We start from the raw sequence: 19,462 nt of genomic DNA on the forward strand, positions 1-19,462 counted from the left end.
GTCTATTGTTGATAGGCGGACTCTCGTAGGTCCATTTGTAGTGTAAAAGTAAGACTTTGATCAACAAAAGCTGACTTTACTTTCTTTGTTATATTTGGACTCGGCAGATATTAGTTGATGGGTTCATTGCTGCAACCATGTCATATGGACCCTGTTTTCATATTCTCTTTGCATTCCTTCCTCAGCATCACCAATTACCAACACAGATGAACTCGATCAAATGTTCCCTTAAGTGTTGGAACATAATGGATGAGGATGTCGACCATACAATATCAAGAGGACAATACCCGACTTTTCCAATTTAGGTAATACAACCTTTTTATTTTATTTTTAAAAAAAGAAAGATAAAATCTTACAATTTCACTACACAATAATTCAGTGATCAATTATCCGTTTAGTTGTTAAATGTTGAAAATTATTTTCAAAGATGGACGTGTCATATACTTTAAAATAAAAGTGAATTCTGGTATCAATCATATACTTTGAATTTGATCATGATGCTAAATCCGAAAATCCCACGATTCAACTCAAAAAAAAAAAAAAAAACTGGACTATTTTAAGCATGTTTAAGGACAATGGACATGTCGACAACTGGTAACATGAAACGAGTCACAAGCTTATACATGGAGTTCCAGTAATTGACCATATGATAATTAATTATTTGAATAAACTGTCTAATTAGTGGATTTATACTGAATAATTTATCCGAGATAACCAACACGGCTCCTTTGGACTGACCATAAACAGAGGTGTTAAAAAAAATTAAGTAGCACGATCAACTAAGCCGCCCACTCGTCCAGACACAAACAGGACAATATTTTAGGTGGCGATGGCAATAAATTACTGAATCTTCTTCTTCTACTGATCTAAATGCAACCAAAAATCCTCTTGTCAATACAGCACTGATGGGCCCAAGTGGGCTTTTTAGGAAAAAAAAAAAGAAACATGGCTCCATGACTAACTGTCCATGAACAAATTGTTCAAGTACATAATAAAAGTGGTTTTACATGAAACTTATCAGAAAACGTTCAAGAATCCTTTTTGACTCTGTTATTATAAGACAGTTTTATCTTGTTATATGTGTATGCAAAAATCAGCATTGTTGAGGTTTATGTGGGAGAATGCATTTGGAGGAAGTAAATCAAGATTATATTGGACACTTGTATATGCGTGTGTTTATAAAATATAATCTGAAAATCTTAGTTCACTGTTAGTGGATTTGGCTATTCTTCTTTATTTACTTGGCTGGCCGGTCACTACCAAACAACGAAGTCCCTACAAAAAGTATGCGAGAATTGTTAAGTGTTCAAAGCGAGCTGTCTCTCCAAAACCTTATAAAACCCCCTTCTCCTTCCCCCTTCAAAACCCCCCCTTCCTCAATACAACACAATCTCTCTCTCTCTCTCTCCCTCTCTCCCTCTCTCTCTCTCTATATATATATATATATATATACACACACACACATATAACACTCTTTTGTCTTTTCAACACATTTATTTTTAAGAAAACAATTAATCACAACAGAAACCACAATAACAATGTGCCAGCTAATTTCCTCTACTCTGCCCTGCAAATGCACTAGTCAAGATTTTCCTTGCCTTCTCTCAATCAAGGATGACCCAGAGCCCAACATGCACACCCTGCTATTGACCCCTAAAAGCCCAACACCAGAAAAACAGCAGCAGCAAAAACTGGTGCCACAAGAAGAAATCCAGGAGCCAAACAAGACCCACCTCTCTCTTGCAATCAGAGAGGGTATTTCCATTGCCAAAATAGCCCTTCCTATGATACTGACAGGTCTCGTGCTCTACTCTCGCTCGATGATCTCTATGCTCTTTCTCGGCCGTCTTGGCGAGCTTGCTTTAGCCGGTGGTTCTCTCGCTATGGGCTTTGCTAATATAACTGGCTATTCCATCCTCTCCGGTCTCGCCATGGGAATGGAACCCATTTGCGGTCAAGCTTTTGGAGCCCAAAAACACAGCCTTCTTGGCCTTTCTTTGCAGAGAACTATACTCTTGCTCATATTAACTTCATTGCCCATAACTTTTCTTTGGCTAAACATGAAAAGAATTCTGCTTTTCTGTGGCCAAGATTTGGATATAGCCACGGAAGCACAGTCATTTCTTCTTTATTCTCTTCCTGATCTTTTAGCTCAATCCTTTTTACACCCATTGAGAATCTATCTAAGAACTCAATCCATAAACTTACCTTTGACGTTCTGTGCTACTCTCTCAATTCTTCTACATGTACCCATAAACTACTTTCTCGTAACACACCTTAACTTAGGAATTAAAGGTGTTGCTTTAAGTGGGGTATGGACTAACTTCAACCTCGTAGCATCTTTGATCATCTACATACTTATTTCCGGTGTTCATAAAAGGACATGGGGTGGTCTTTCAATGGAGTGCTTCAAAGAATGGAAAGCTCTCTTGAATTTAGCAATTCCAAGCTGCATCTCAGTTTGTCTTGAATGGTGGTGGTATGAAATCATGACTTTGCTTTGTGGGCTGTTATTGAACCCGAGAGCAACTGTTGCTGCCATGGGCATTTTGATACAAACCACCTCACTTATCTACATATTCCCTTCTTCTTTAGGCTTCAGTGTATCAACAAGGGTAGGTAATGAACTGGGTGCTAATCAGCCCAAGAAAGCAAAACTAGCAGCCATTGTAGGCCTTGCTTTCAGCTTTATCCTGGGCTTCTCAGCGTTAAGTTTTACAGTTACCGTGAGGAAAATATGGGCTACTATGTTCACTCAAGATAAAGAAATTATTGCCTTAACATCACTTGTTTTGCCAATAATAGGATTGTGTGAATTAGGGAACTGCCCACAAACAACAGGTTGTGGTGTACTGAGAGGGACAGCTAGGCCGAAAGTAGGGGCAAATATCAACTTGGGTTGTTTTTACCTTGTGGGCACACCAGTAGCAATATGGTTAGCATTCTTTGCAGGTTTTGATTTTGAAGGGCTGTGGTTAGGACTCGTGGCTGCTCAAGGCTCCTGTGTTGTGACCATGTTGGTGGTTTTGGGCTGCACAGACTGGGATTTTCAAGCTCAGAGAGCTAAAGAGCTGACTGGCAGTGTTGGTATTATTGATGACGTTGATGGAGAAAATAAGCCACCTAAAGATGAAATCAAGGAGGATTCTTTTTATAAGTTTTGCGATACAGATGATCCTGATAATAAATCACCAGTCTGATTAATTCTTTTTAGTTTCTTTCTTTTTTGGGCTCTTAATTTTGTCCCAACATGTATAGAGAGAGCAAGGGAAAAAGAAAGCAGCTAGGAGTACTTCCAATGGAATTCAATTTTGTTATCGAAAACCAAAAGGACAAAAAGAAAACAAGTGTTTCTTTGGAAGTAGTTAAATATCAGGGGAAGCAGCTGAAACAATAACCCACAGTTTTATTTATTGTACTCTGTCTATTATTAGAAATTATATGTACAATCACTCTCACTAATTCCGCTCATTTTCTTTAAATTCAAACTCAATCACAAGCTTCAAATAAAAACATTCCAAGAGGAAGATGATAATTATACAAAAGTAGTGCAACCAATCATGAATCTATACACATTATTGAACTTAAAAATTTTCAACCAATCATGTAAAATCCACCGTTTTTGAGTTTTTATTTCTTTTGAAGTCTCTACTAAAACAGGGTACTCAAACCTTCTCCATGCACGCACACTAGGGCACTAGTGGGACTTGCGCATTAATTATCAAAAAACCAAACTTGAAATATATCTTATATTAACAGTATATCAGAAAGGAACCTAAAAGTGACTGATCCTGGAAAAGTGAAATTACAATGGTAAATATTGCACCACTTAAAGACAAATGCAATTGCTTAGATGATATGGATGTCAAAACGCAATATTTTAACGTGAGAAAGATGAAATTTGTCTTGAAGCTACAATCCTAAACTAAGTGAGAAGTAAGAAGAGATAAAATCTAAAAACAATTCAGAATACTTGTGACCAAATGAATTTCAATTAGGCTACAAATCAGAGCTGATTTTGTCGGTTATTCAAGCTCTAGCACCGTTAAGGGCGGCCGGCTGCCTTAGTAGGACCTAGTTTCATTTCCATTTGAAATAAAAATGAAGAGTAAATACAAAACTTGGATTTGCAGTCTAATGGTCGTATCCCATCCCATGATTATACTAAATCATAATTTGTAATGCCAGCTAGGCAGAACCTGAAGTGGGAATCTTTTATATACTAGTAATAATAAAATATGGAAAATTGCAAAGTCAAGGAGTCCTGCTCAACACTCCAAAAAAGATACTCCACCTCTGTTGCTTCATGGTCTGGCATAAGATCTATAACCTTGGAATATGGGGATTTACAGTTAATTAAATTGATTAAGTTTACAGTTTCCACGAGGTTTATTCCTTTATACCTTAATAATCTTCATCTTAATTCCTCACTTAGTGTAACCTTAAATCTAGATTTATTAGACGTTTCTCATACACGGCACCTCTAGCTGTTCTAGTATATGCACCCAGTGACGACAAGGCAGTCAGGTTCTGCGTTTTCTGCTTCTGTGTCTTTTACAACTCTAGTCTCCTCCCTAATTACACATCCCAAAAATAGGTAATGACAACCTTAGAATTCTATTTTCATGCTATAAATTCCATGGACTCAATATTGGCAGACCTGCCTTTTTCTATTTGATTATTTTCCTTTCTGTTTCTCTGTCCAAATATTATTATACGTAATTATATAATCCCATTTTATATTTTATAAAAAGTTTTAGGAACATTTTTTTAAAAATAATAATAATAACTAATAGAATAAACTAGAAAACTGCATATAAACTAAAAATAAATTATTTCATTTTATTTGGAAGGATGGTTAGAATATTTTAGACTCTAATAAATACTACATAGAGATATGTATGATCTAACTAATTTATATTTCAATAGTGATTAATTTACATATTATTTAATGTCCAATAAACATGTACGAATTAGTATATAATAATAGTGTACAATTAATTACGAATGAATTGTCCGACATGGACTGGAGTGGAAGCACTGTTATATGCAAATCTTTTTTTTTTTTTTTTAATTTTTAAAAAGCACTAGTTGTTTGAAGAGGTGCTGAGTCGATAGTTTTTAAAATAATTTAGTAGGACAAAAATATTAATTAACGACTTGCTCGGTCAAATAAGCTGTAGGGCCTCCACATGCTAATTGCAATAGCTGAGCCCTTGCATTTGGGTCGTTGACTTTGCATTTCATGTTTATTATTATGCAATTGATTATGCCGATGAACCCTATTTTTAATATGACAAATGCATTACTAATACTATATGTTCATGGATGAACTTATTTAATGCCTCCATCGAATGCGAAACTTTTATCAACTATCACTTATAATTCTTTTATTTTATCTTAACTTTATGTGCTCATTTTAATATTCATTTGAGTATACTCAACCAATATGGTAGGCTCAGAGTACATCAAGTGTTCGACCTATATTATATTTTACAAATAACAATATATATTTATCAGATCAAAGAGGCATGATTTAGATAAAAACAGCTTAATTTATTTGGTAAATATTAATAGTATGTTAATTCAAAATGCTAAATTAAGAGGCCTGCCCTTTTTTTCCATCAGATGAATAAAATATAATAATTAAGTACCGAGGTGTTTTGGCACACACCTTTCAAGTGGCTGCAATTAACATTAACATTGAAGTTTAAGTTTAGGATATGAAACTGATACGACAGCAAAATTTATTGCAATTGATCTGGTTTGACCAAAGACTCCAAGGTTTTCTGTTTTTTACTTTTCTGACATTTGCTATTGTAGTACCATAATATTAGATTTCATAGGCATAATAATTACACTATAGTTAGCATAAAAACAGTTAAGTACTTTTACCTAATAATTTATTCATTTTAAATTCGAAATATTTAATAACCCAATATAACTTTCACATTAGCTTTCGGAAAAACTTCCACTTTAAAAATTATTTTACACTTATCGGAAACAGAAATATGTATCAAATGACAGTTAATTAAAAAATTTATTTTATTTGAAAAAATATATGAGAGAAAAAGTAAAATTGAAATAATAAAGTTGAAAGAAACATTTTGATTTTATGAAATATATTTGACAAACTAATATGAAATTAATTTGAAAATCCTACCTATTTTGTCAGAATTTAATTTAGCAATAACCAATTCAGTATAAATTTGATTATATAGATTTTTAAATTAATTTTCACTTCATTAAAAGCATATAAATATTGAATTTATAATAAATTTTATAAATTTCAACCAAACAATTTTAATATTTTCAAAAAAACACATCTTTCGCATTACCTTTCAAAAGAACTTTCTACCGACTTTTGTTTCTGTTATTATACTTTATTAGTCTTCCTTTATTTTTCTTTTTAGCCCATTATTGATAATCTCTTAAATCGATATTAATTTTTCAATCATTTTTCAAAGAGTTTTTATTTTATTTTGTTTGTGGTGACGACCTTTATGGAATTGAAATTTCTAATTTTATGAATGTATTTATACAATTTAGTATAGTTGGACGTTAATAGTGAAGATTTTTCTTTTCATATTATTGCAACAAAAATCATTTAAAAAATAAAGATCGATCACTAGTCTAAGATAGCTATTAAGTGAAATGCACTAGTCATTGAATTACAAATTAGAAAAGCTATATCGATAGAATTAAGAAATATAAATATAATTTTTTTTAATATTCAAATGAGGTTTTCATTGTATTTGTTATTATTTTTATAATTGACCAAATTGTAGTCTTAGGTAAAAGATTGAAGATCGAATAAATAATAAGAATTTGAAATAGATTGTAACTTATTTTGTGAAGCAGAGATCTCAATTAAACTATTTTTATATTTATATAAAATGTAGCTTTTTGCGAGTTGAAGAGAGCAATTGATCAAGTTTCCACAACGTTGAAGGACATGGAGCTGGATCTTTGGTAAACTAACCCTTGGGGGCACAGCCCATGCACTCTTTAGAATAGCCAAGCATCAATCAATGTTTAAATCATACACTAATTAATACATTGTTAATAATAACAATCCAAAGAGAAAATAACCTAATCCCAATATATAATCTCTCCCTATAGAGAAAGGGCAGTGAATATCATTGGATCCCCAAAGGCTCATGAATCAAGATGTATATTCTTTAATTAATTAATTTTTATTTTTATTTTTTGTGGGTACTTCTTAATTTGAAGATAAGATTCATTTGTGATTCGTAGTCAAATATATGCTTAGATTCGAACAAATTCTATGTCATATAATAAGCAAAAGTAATTCATAAGACGCATCAAACAAATTAATTGTTTAAACTAAAATAAAAATATATATTATTAGAATATGAGATGAAGGTCTTTATACATTATTATATGTTCATCTCCTCGGATTAAGCTTTTACGATTGATGGGGAAGCAGAAAATGACATACAGAATGGCTCTATAAGAATTCGAAATGAACCCACACCTTCTTTAGATTATTAATTTTATTCACTTGTATTCAAATTTATATGGTGCAATTTCTTTTTGATGTCTTCTAGAAAACAATGAACATTGTGGCTCTATAATGGCTCGAAGGCTAATTACATTCAGTGTCTGCAAAATCAGGATTAGTACTTTAAGAAAGATTTTAAAAAATAAATATAGCTAGTATATTTCAAACCCACGTGAAGAAAAATATTTGGGAGATTTGGTATGTAGCATGGGGCAATAACTCTTTATATGATTAAACATAGTTTTCCCAATTCTTTTATATTTCATCTCTTTATTTTCGAGCAATTAGAGGGGCAATTGGCAATGGGTAATTGAGTTATTGTCACCATCATAGAGTATGAAGATTGATGGTATTTCCTAATTAGTGGATAATGTTGAATAATTAAGCAAGCAAAAATTTTATATGCCGTCCAAGCTTTATTCTTTCAGTAGACTTCTTCCTACCTTGCTGGATAACAATTGCATTGTAGAAGTATGCACTTGCAAATGGAACAGAAATATGAACGCTATCCTGAGTTCAGAATTTAATAATTTGCAAAAAATAAACTATAATTAGATTTTAAAATTACTTTTCTAGTTAATTATCTAATTTCAGAATTTAGACATTAAAATATTATTCAAAATATTTTAAAAATTATAAATTTAACTTAAAATATATTTTAGCCTGTGCTGAATTTATAAAATGAAATTCTTAAATATAAAGATAGTTGTTAATATTGAACAATTAATGTACTACTGGATGTGCATATATAATAACTTTGTCGGTCATAAGGTGTAATATCATTGGACCGATAACACTGTGATTTCCCTACAGTAGTATAAAAATATATGATTGGTAGAATTAAAAAAATGCTCCTATTACTTATTAAAAAAACTTCTATAAGTGAACTCTCTGTGTATGCTTCTTTCTGATTTAAATATAAAAAATGAAGGAAAATAAATATTTTAACTGCTGATTCTCACGAACAGCGAATATGAAGGTTTTTTTATAAACTTTGTTAAGTCCTATTGGGAATAGGGCAGTTAAATAATTACTCAAGGATTTGCTGCTATCAAGAAAACTAGTGCCACTTTAATTTCATATGAAAATAATAATTTATATGATTTTACCTAATATTTTAATACTGTCAAGCATAGGATTTTTCGAGTAATATATTTACTTCATAAGCAGACTCTTGTAGTATTTATTTTAAGTATTTTCATTTAATAGCTTGAGCTTGAGCTTGAGTCTTGTATTTGGCCTTTTGTTTTAGATTCTAACTATAGTTTTCGAAAGTATATTCTCTAAGTTTTAAATGTAGCTTATGTTATGTGACCCTTCTAATCATAAAGACAAACCACTAATGAGTGTTTTTCTTTTGCTTTCTACAATTAGCATAAGGAAATATTAAACTAGGCAAAAATCGAAATTTGCCTATATTCTCTTTATTCATGGGAGACTGCATTTTAGAGTTGGGTCAGAATCTTTATTTATGAATTTACTAATTCCAATAAGAGTTTGATCATATAATTAAAATAATATATAATTTAATTCATGTTGCAGCTTGACATTCATGTCATATGAAAAAATTGAACGCAGACATATAACTAGAGAATTTAAAAGGAAAAAGAAAAGTATAATTTACATATAAAATTAATCATGCTTTAAATTGCTTACTTAAGGCATGACGTTAGAAGGGTTGTCTTGCTAAAGTCCTTCTGGAACGACAATTAAAAAAAGAAAATTGCCCAAACGACAATTACTTGTCAACATCCTGCAAAAAAATATTGGATACTCTCAGGAATAGAATCTTCAGCAAGGTTTCTGAGAGATCTTACATTGCTATTAAGTTTCAATAACATGATTTTATTTTTTTTTAAACTAGTATTGAAGACAGATTGAATTATATAGAACAGAGGTGTTTAATTATATATAAAAATAAATAAAAGAGCCATAAATGCGGCCTTTAGAAGCCGTCAATGCAAAAACCATTTTCATACAAAGAAGAAGAAAAGAGAGGAAAGTCAAATGAAAGAGAGGGACTAACTCAGGGGTTGACTTTTTTAATTGGCTTCTAGATTACCTATTTTATTACTAAGCTACTGTTCTAAATCAATCGTTGTTTAGTAAAAAGAAGAATCCAGCATATCACTGGCTGTCATATTACTTAAATATTTTTTTAATTATGAAAATACATGCACTATAATTAAATAATTAGACTCAAATACAACTCATGTCTGATAAAAAGATCATATCTAATAATTGTAGTGCTACTAAATAATTGAATTCATATACTGTGGATTTTCTTATTTTCTAATATCTTATTAATAAATAAAACAGCTTTATTCCACTTTAAATAATTAATGACTTTATAATTAATAAAATCTGATAATACTCTTCTATAATAATTAATTATTAGAGAGAATTCAAGATAAAGTAAAATATGAGCACGTAAATTAATAATTAATTAATTTTAAACCTATGTATAGGGATGCTTTGAGTATAGTAACTAATAAATTTTAATTCATTAAATATATTAAAGATCAAAAGTCAACTATAATCTATTAAGTCTGAAATTGTAAAGAGAAAAAGTAAAAGTCACCCATTTGATTAATTAGGCATATCAGTTTATTTTCTCTAAATAAATATTTGACATACAGTATCCTACCTATAAAAATATATAAGAAATGTCACCCAAATGAAAATCTACAAAGAGAAACATTTACAACTATATATGATGATTCGCAGGCGCATGCAATTGAATTGATTTTCTTTCTGTTTGCTTTCTCAATCAGTTTTAATATAAAAATTAAATGACCAAAAGAATATATATATAGTGCATGTGCTAACGAGGATTGTAGTTTTTAAGATGCTAATTAAGTCAGTTCCTCCAGCTAAATTATGATATTTCGTGTGCTGTTCATCACTAATTCTGCACCTGCATTATGAATGAGTACTTGGTTTTTATTTTATTAAAAAATCTTGTTATATTCGAAAACGCTTAATGAGCATATGTAGCCAAATAACTGATTAATTAGCATATTCATTGGTGGCCTACATTACTTTATGCCAAGAAATTTAGGATATAATATATAGTAATAAACAGGCATACATAATCAAACATTAAATACTTATTCAATATTACACCTCAAATGCATAACTAACTAGCATCAATCTTCTAGCATGCTTCAGTCTCAAACATGTCATCAAACAATAATTAGCTACTGCAAAAGTGAGATGATGTTATCGAAATTAATAATTCAGGAATCGAATGTTTACCTCGCAACGGCGGAGATTATCCAGAGTTTTCAATTTCAACAATTTCATTTCTTCAAAACTTTGTAAATTATCAAAAATAGAGTGGGTAAGTTCCTTTACAATGGAGTACATTAAGTAATAGTTTTCTTTTTCCAAACAGATTGAAAGATGAAGGAAACAAGATTTGGTAATAAAAGGCAGGTAATGGAAGAGAGTGCAAGTTTATATATGCAGGGCAATTCATAGATCGAGTTGAACTGGGGGGTGTAGATCGGGTGACTGGGTCACCTTACGGCAAACGGAACAGACAAGGGCAAAAGGACATGATACTTAGGGCAGTGACTTTAATTCAAATGAAAAGACAGAAATGTGTGCAACTTGTGTTTGAAAGACAATTTTATTGGTGCCTGCAGCATATCTATCACTTGAATTAATGCAAACTAATCCACTATACAGAGCTGTTAAAATTCAATTGATTATCAACGTTAACACACAAGTCCAATGAAAAAGAAATTGCCCCACTGTTTTTTTATTATTAAATGACCAATCTCTCTCTTAAGAAGGGGAACATTTTTCTTTTTTAGCCAAAAACACCCTTCGGAAATACACAGTTCCACAGACAAGTCAACAGTTTGATTGGTAATCCACTTGTTATCTATTTATTATTTCATGTTGTCTTCTTTACCAAAACTAACATGAACTAAATTTAATGAAATCTTCTATGAACCTGGAGGTCCAAAATTATAGGATAATTCAATTATCAGTTTATTATTTAAATTATAAGTTATTCTAGTTATCCTAATTATAATTCAATTCATATAATAAATTGTTACTATAAACTCCATGAGCTTTCAAAATATATGTATTACAAATATATCTTATCTGTTATTTTTATTATTCAACTATGTTTCTTTTTTTATTTTATTCAATCAATAAGTAAAATTATGGTCCAAATTTCACAATAATAATTATAGTCTTTTTATTATTTTATATACTATTTGCAACAATTATGTATAATTTAATCAAACACGTAATATTAATTAGTTTTCTGCAATTGCACTCAGTAGCTTTCGGCCTTCAGGTTCAGATCTACTTTAAATCTTCTTTACTGGGGCTATTGCAAACCATTTACCTATATACAAAACTGAATGGACAATTTTTTTTTTTAAATGCTAAAAGTAATTTAAAAAAATGTTTGTTTTTTTTTTAATTTTTAAACAACATCATTTACATAATAAAGGGTATTCTAAAAATATATTTAAATATAAAAAATAATTGTTTTTAATTTAAAAAACACTTTAATATTTTGCTCTTTAGTTTACTTATTCTCTATAAACATTTAATGGTTTCAATTTTTTTTAACAATTCATTAGAAAATTAAAAATATCAATTAATAACGTGCACGAAATTTAATAATGGTACATTAACTAAAATCAAAATAGAGAGTGAAGTTTGAATATCTAAACACAAAAAAGCCAAACTAACTCTTTATATTATATTTGAAAACTAAAGAGTCAATTGGAATCTTATTCTATAAAATGGCTCTTCATAATAAAAAATTTGACATATATAAAGAGTCTCTTAAAGCATCTCTAAAGGACTTTTTATATATGTCAAATTATTTATTATAAAGAATCATTTTGTAACATATGAACTTAATATATTCTTTATTCTTTAAATATAATATAAATAGTGGATTTGACTCTCTATATCTATTTCTTTAATTAATGCACTATAAGTTTCCGTATATTTTATTAATTGATATTTTTTTCATGAAGTACTATTTAATATTATTAGTTATCTTATTGACCACAATTTTATTAGAAAAAAGTTTAAAATTATAAACACTTATAAAGTAATGAAATAAAAATAAAAAAAAATATATAAAGAGGATTTAATTAAAATTAACCTTTTAACTGAGATACTCTTTTACTATATATAGAAATGATGGTCTTTAGATTTATCTCCCAAAACATGTATTCTATATTTATTGTACTTTAAGAAAATTATCGAAAATTAAATAAAAGAAAACCTATTTCGTGATGAAAAAGGTTATAAGTTTTGTAGCTTTCTAAAAGTTGTCTCAAGAAACTAGTAGTTATTATTGGTTAAGAATAATGGCTAAAATATTTATATTCCTATAAGAACAAGAAGGTGAAATCATTTTATGAGTGAACTTAAGGTTTAAACTGGGACTGAATAATGTGGAAAGAATTGTTCTCAAAAGGAATACTTCTATTTATTACTTTCTACTTTTCTTTCTAAATGACATGGAAATAGTTGGGCCCCAGCATACGGGCTTAGAAACTTAAGAGAGTTTTATTTATTTATTTAAAAGAGAGTATAACAAAGGCTCAATTTATAGCTTTATTATTATTATTATTATCACTAGGAAGGTGGCTTTCCATGTAGAGAGGCGAAATGATATAATATTTGCCGCTATATGACTACTACTAGTGGTAGCAGGCTTAGCAACAGCTGATGCCCCATTGTTACGTTTACCAAATTTATACTTTTGAATGTATTCATGTCACAAAATAACCCTTTGTCCCCAAAAACATCTTCAATCAAGCAAAACCCATTATCGGTGAGAGAGTTGCCGCATGCCAGGGGATAAGTTTTGTATCCAAGAGACAACATACACTTCACTTATTCTCTTTTTTATTAGACAATTAAATAGTTAACAACTTTCAAAATTTTTGTATATATATATTGATTTGTGCAAAGTATTAAATTTTTTAATTTCCACCTATATCTTCGACGTAAAAATAAGATATTCAAAATTCAAGAGTTTTATAAAATATTTTTGATGAAGAAAATGGGAATGTAAGATCCGATTTAATTGAATTGGGTCCATATAACTAAGATCTGTCAATTGGAAAATTCAAATTTTTGAATTGATGTCCTTTCATTAAATTCTTTTTAATTGCATTAATTTATCCTAAAATAACCATGTAGTAGTTATCTGTATTATTAATTCTACTATTAGAGCATAATTCAACATACATCACACTTAATTTACTTTTGAAAAGGTTAAATAAATTATTAGCATATTCAAAATGAATTAGTATCTTATCGTGTTTGGATAAATACGAGATATCATAGTTATAAATCTTAAAGTTAATCATCTAGTAGAAATAACCATTAAAAGGTTATTACTCCACCCATCGACTTATTAACTAATTATAGAGGATATGCTTAATTAAGTCTGTTTACAATTCCAATAAACCATGTCCAAATCCTAACCAATGATACAAATACTATAATCGGTCATAAAAAGAGCTGTTTTTAGCGTATGTATATCCCATCTTCACAAGAGATAGACCTAATTATCTTATATAATATTTATTAGTGATGGTTGCACGCACAAAAAGAAAAAAGAAAGAAAGAAAAGAAAAGGAGGCCATGCATGCATGTTCAAGAATAAAATGTCGCAAAAACAGTAGCGGAAAAATCAATTGGTACAAGTTGATAGAAAATAAGGAAAGAGGAAATGCTAAGTTTGACTAACTTTTGTTGCTGATGGGGAAGCAACCAAACAACTAGAACACTTTTTTTGGTTGTAGTGATGAATGATGAGGCCAAAATGGATAGAAACAAGAAGTGGGTCGATGTCAATTATCAAAAGAGTTGGCCCTCGTGGCGACCAATGAAGCAAAATGCGGGTGTAACCCTTTCCAGGAGACAAGACGGCGTACGTAAACAAGCCTGCAGGCTTGGGATCGTCCCAAACCCAATCCCAACCTTATCTTTATAATAAGTATTCCAATGAGCCATAAAGAATAAAGAGTTTAGCCTCTATGTTCAACTTTGGAGGAAAGCAAATTGGCAGTTAGATTTTGAATACATCAGATCAGAGCCTCTTATTCTATTTAGAAAAGTGCACTTTTAAAGTTTGTTTGAAGAATACATATGTTTTCAGATAAAATTAGAAATTTTATCTATTTCGATGTACGTAATTTTTAATTACGTTTGACAAAATTTGATTACCATTACAGCATTCACCAATTAACCAAGTTAACGACGCTTAAAGATTAGGAAAGAACTTCCTATATATAAATATATATAGCTTCCTTTCTAGTGTATTATAAGGTACAGCAGACATGACGTTATGTTCCTTTCGGTTAATTTATATGGGGTGGGGGCAATGGCCGCAATTCCGTGTTAACTTTGGGGCTCTTGGTGACCACGAAAAGGCATAAAAAAGCCGAAAGACAAAGGCAGGGCAAAGGCAAATCCTTTCCTCCTTTCTCTCGTGACGCATTACATGGATAAATATGTTTATCAGAATCTTGAAACATGTATGCGTTGGAGGTGGTCAGATAAATTGGGTCTACGAATTAGACCCTAGTTGCGATTCTTTTATATCTTTTCTTTTTAGGGGAGCATCTCCTTAATCTTTAAGCCATGCATGCATGCATCATGCATTTATCTGCAAAATTTTGAATAAAAAACGAAAAAAAGACTCCTGGAAAGATATTTTTGAAGCTGAGTCATTGATTTGATCATTATAAGATTGGAAATCAAAAAGATTAACGGTGGCAAGATTTCCCTTCATTTGTGGAAAAAAGATTATGACAGAAAAGACTGAAAATCTATTTCTATTATAAAACTTCAACAACTTCAATTCATGAATCATGCTTATCTTTTAAGTGGTATATGGCGAGATTTTGGAAAAGTTCACCGAAAGTTAGCAAACTCAATCACTTCATAGATATCCAAAAAAAGATTATGAATTCCTCAAGTAGAGTTAATTATATCTATCTGCTAATCATAATATTTTGCTGGGTTGATGTGAAACAGGAATTAAGAACAAGAAAAAGATGCAGTATAGGAAACTATAACTCGGATAATATTTTGGCAGTTCATGTATATACGTCAGCAGAGAACAGCAATATGCAGCTGGCCGCTTACGAAAAGTATTGGAAAAATATATTAAAAAGAAACACCATGCCAGCTCTAAAGCCGGGGATTAGGCAAAGGTGTTTGTTAATCACTTTCTTTTTCGCATTTACCAGGACGATTTCTTTAGAATCTTCAGAGCAGTTGTTTAATAAAGAAACAAAGTTTGATTTTCTTGCTTAGAATTTTTCTTCCTTTTCATAAGTGTATTTTATCATTATTATCAGAACGCATGCATATTTACTTCAGACTTCAAAGTTATAAACTTGACAAGTAAGCAACAATATTTGAAGTTGGAACTTGAAAATTGTAGAAGAGATCGAAAGTCGATAAGACCAATTCATGCCTCAGTCACCGACCCACCAACCCACCTTTTCCATCGGGCGTGAATGAAATGCATGCTCGAGCCTTCATGCGCCGACGTTGTGTGCTTTTGGACTCGACAGCTTTTTAGTGATCGTTGGATACACAAAGTCTTTGCTAGATCATTCTATTGACCGAAAAGTTTTGTCTTTCTTTGTTTTTTGAGCTCCACATGTCGTCAGTTACTTGAGTTAAATGTAATGATAGGGAGACCCTGTCGGCACCAAGGAAAAATAATTTATCTAACTTAAAAGAATTTGTCTCTATTTCTATACACAATATTATTAGGAAGAAAGCTGAATTTAGCTGGAATTTCATATTTTAAATCTTTTAAAAAACAAATTATATGCATTCTAATTACAGTGTAAAAGTGGGTCATAAAAGCCAAACCGAGACCAAATAAGGGTCACTTTATTATATTTCCAAATTACATTAGATTTTTAAATCTAAAAATAATAAATATTTATTTTTTAAAATATGACATTCTAATTTAATTCATTAAACTATATCATATTTAACTTTAGATATAACTTTCCACTGTAATCGAAACTATCACCAAAATGATAAAGCATAGAGTCGAATTGATAATTTAATATTACTCTTATCGCATCTTTATTACATTGCACTCCATCACCTCCATGCTTCCATGCATCAATTAAGAAAAGTATAATATACTTACTATTGTTACTAATACTCAAAAACATCTTTATCCATTAAACATCATTTTTAAAACTAAACTTATGGTCGTTATAAATATTAATCTTCTATTTATTCAATAAACTAATTAAAAATTTAAAATATATACAAAATTTTACACGTTAATTTAGATAGTTAATTAAATAATTACAATTAAATTGTTTTAAAATAGGACTAAATTGAGTGGATGTAAAAAGTTAAATAGCTAAATTGCTTGCAAGAAATATTAGCCAAGTTGGATTTTATTCTATAGAAAGTAGTAACATAGCACTTTTTCCTATTGACTGATTGGGGAGTAAATGAGTTAAATATGTAAAAGTTTAAACTAATGGTGCAAAAACGAAGGGGTCTCAAATTTAGTATTACTTTAGTTACATATTTCTCAGATTATAGAATACGTTCCTGAGATAGACAAGTCTTACCATTGCTACAGCGTATTAAGCTAAATTACAAAGTCTTAATTTTCTTTTCTCCGTCTCATCTTCCTTTATCAAGAATTTCTGTTATAATAAAAAGAATTCCTTTTACTTGCTTTAAATGAATTATACAGATGTGGGGAGTTCATAGTAAGTTTCATGAGTAGCAGCATATTGGAATTTGGTTTTTGGTCCATCGCTAGCTGAGATCCTCTTTAAGGAGCTTGAAAATAGTAAATCTTTTCACTCTAAGTTTGAGCATTTGTTCGTAATTTGGGTTATCATTCTTGAAACCATACAAACACTTCCCGATTCCAATGACACTGTTTGAACGCAGGTCTGTCAAGGAATAGATAGTTGCTGTTCTTTGAAAAAGTTAATACCAACAACCACCACCATCTTATTACTTTGCAAAATTGTTTATTATATACCTAATCCTAATCAAATAGAATGAAAAATTTTATATGAGTCCATGTTCATATATACACATTACTTTATATATATATATATATATAGATCATTACATTATTCATTCAAACATCCTATCAAATTTGAGTCGGCGGTAAAAAAGAGTGGTTCTTTTCTTTTTTCACTTATTCATTACGCTGAAATATATAGGCAAAGGATTTGCTTAATCCACAAATGAGAAATTCTTATGTTGAATTTAATGTGCTATTTGGGATTGCTATTGCTGCTAGTTTTTTTTAAAGCTGATATTGCAAAAGCAATCTCAAAGGGCTCTAAATAATAAATAGTGAAAATAAATAATAGGACGTCACTCATTTAGTTCGTAACCAGAACACCATATTACCAAAGCAAAATTTGTATTAATATTAAAATTGGTGCGGGGAATATATACATACATGCATTAGCGCAACAGTAATTATTATTCATTGAATTACTTCTTGTTTGTTAATCATAGGTACATATACTTTATTGTTATTGTCAATATATATTCATCGAAAAACACTTTACATATGTTCTTGTAAATGTTTCATCACACAAGAAATAGTATAACTATGTATGTAGATCTTCTAAAAAGGGTAAAATGGACTGGAATTAGAAAATTGAGTTAATTCAGATAGCTAGCATAATAATTCTTAATTATTATCTTATCGAAACATAAATGGATGATTAAGAATCTAAGTTTAGGATCATAAGATTCGGTTCTTTGGAAAGGAAAAAGAAAAAGCAAGCAATAAGTCTGTTTTATCTTCAAATCTTCAGATAAATATAGTGATGTCATATAATAAGGTCATTTTCAGAGAAGATGGACCACTTAGGCCTGAAAGATAAGGAGGATAAAAATAAAAGTAATAAATCTAAGTTATCTTTACGGGGGAAATGGCAACAGCAGAGGCAAAGGAACCCTGTCCTGGAAACACATACGACGTACGGAATGCATGTTTATATACAATTATACTATACTATACTATTACATATGGCCTCGGATTACGAAGCAAAGACTTACCCGAGATCTAGGGTCGGTCGTCTCATATACATGAGACAGCTTTATAGCAGCCGTGGCCTTCGATTCCGTGTCAAAACTTTGCACATACAATTTGCAGATGCATGTCTGCAAGTGGTGGTTTTGTCTTAATTGTCATTTCAATGTTTCTGTGCTTCAGTTTCCCATTCAAAGTTGATGTTTTAGCAGAATACCATGGATGTTGTGTCAGTCTTTATCATATTGTTTCTTATAAGAAATGGTAAGAATAAGAAACAGTCTTTTTGAGACTTGTTTTAGTTGTACGATTTGGACTAGAAATTTTCTCATTTATGCTCTTTAGAATGACATCATCAAAGATTTCCTGTTGAATTAGTAATTACAGAACTATTCACACTGGTAACGATATATAATTACAGACCATCCTAAGAATCATAATTACACAATGCATACGTAATTTTGACGATGAGGATCAGCACAATAAAGAACGAAAAGAAGTTACAAAAGGTCCTGATTGTAAAAGTCTAAACCCACCCACCCAACATTTAACGTTCAACTTTAAAGCTCTAATCTTTGTTAAATTTTCATTTTCTTACTTTTTATTTAAATTAAAAGTTAGGATCTAAGTCGCAACTTTTTGCCCCAAGTTGGGCATCAAAAAAAGTTAATAAATCGATGCTGTCTCACCTCCCACTTTTTGGCCATTGCAAAAGATAGTGGAAAGTGGAAACCATCTTTTTGATAATGATAATATTATTGATTAGCATAAGCTACTCTGAAAGTTTTTTTTTTTTTTCCAAGACTCAGCGGGGCTAAAGTTGCAGCCCATGTTCTGGGATTTGATTCCTAAAAAAGTGAAAGCCCATCTATCATTCA

The 19,462-nt window shown here is 30.6% G+C and overlaps 1 protein-coding gene and 1 long non-coding RNA gene across 2 annotated transcripts; one reads left to right on the forward strand and one right to left on the reverse strand.

Annotated features, from left to right (window-relative positions):
- The first annotated feature begins 1,373 nt into the window (after window positions 1-1,373).
- On the forward strand, window positions 1,374-3,471 carry LOC8258297 (protein DETOXIFICATION 49). The gene has a single exon (XM_002510795.4). It carries the CDS (start codon window positions 1,539-1,541, stop codon window positions 3,198-3,200), a length of 1,662 nt encoding a protein of 553 aa, XP_002510841.1. The 5' UTR covers window positions 1,374-1,538; the 3' UTR covers window positions 3,201-3,471.
- A 5,550-nt stretch (window positions 3,472-9,021) lies between these two features.
- On the reverse strand, window positions 9,022-11,134 carry LOC112536402. Its single transcript, XR_003080431.2, has 2 exons — window positions 10,784-11,134; window positions 9,022-9,278 (listed from the first exon to the last, which is right to left on the reverse strand). It is a non-coding gene; the product is annotated as an uncharacterized LOC112536402 (long non-coding RNA).
- Between the last annotated feature and the right edge of the window lie 8,328 nt (window positions 11,135-19,462).

The sequence above is a fragment of the Ricinus communis genome, chromosome 4 (genome assembly GCF_019578655.1).
Source record: "Ricinus communis isolate WT05 ecotype wild-type chromosome 4, ASM1957865v1, whole genome shotgun sequence".
Lineage (NCBI taxonomy): Eukaryota > Viridiplantae > Streptophyta > Magnoliopsida > Malpighiales > Euphorbiaceae > Ricinus > Ricinus communis.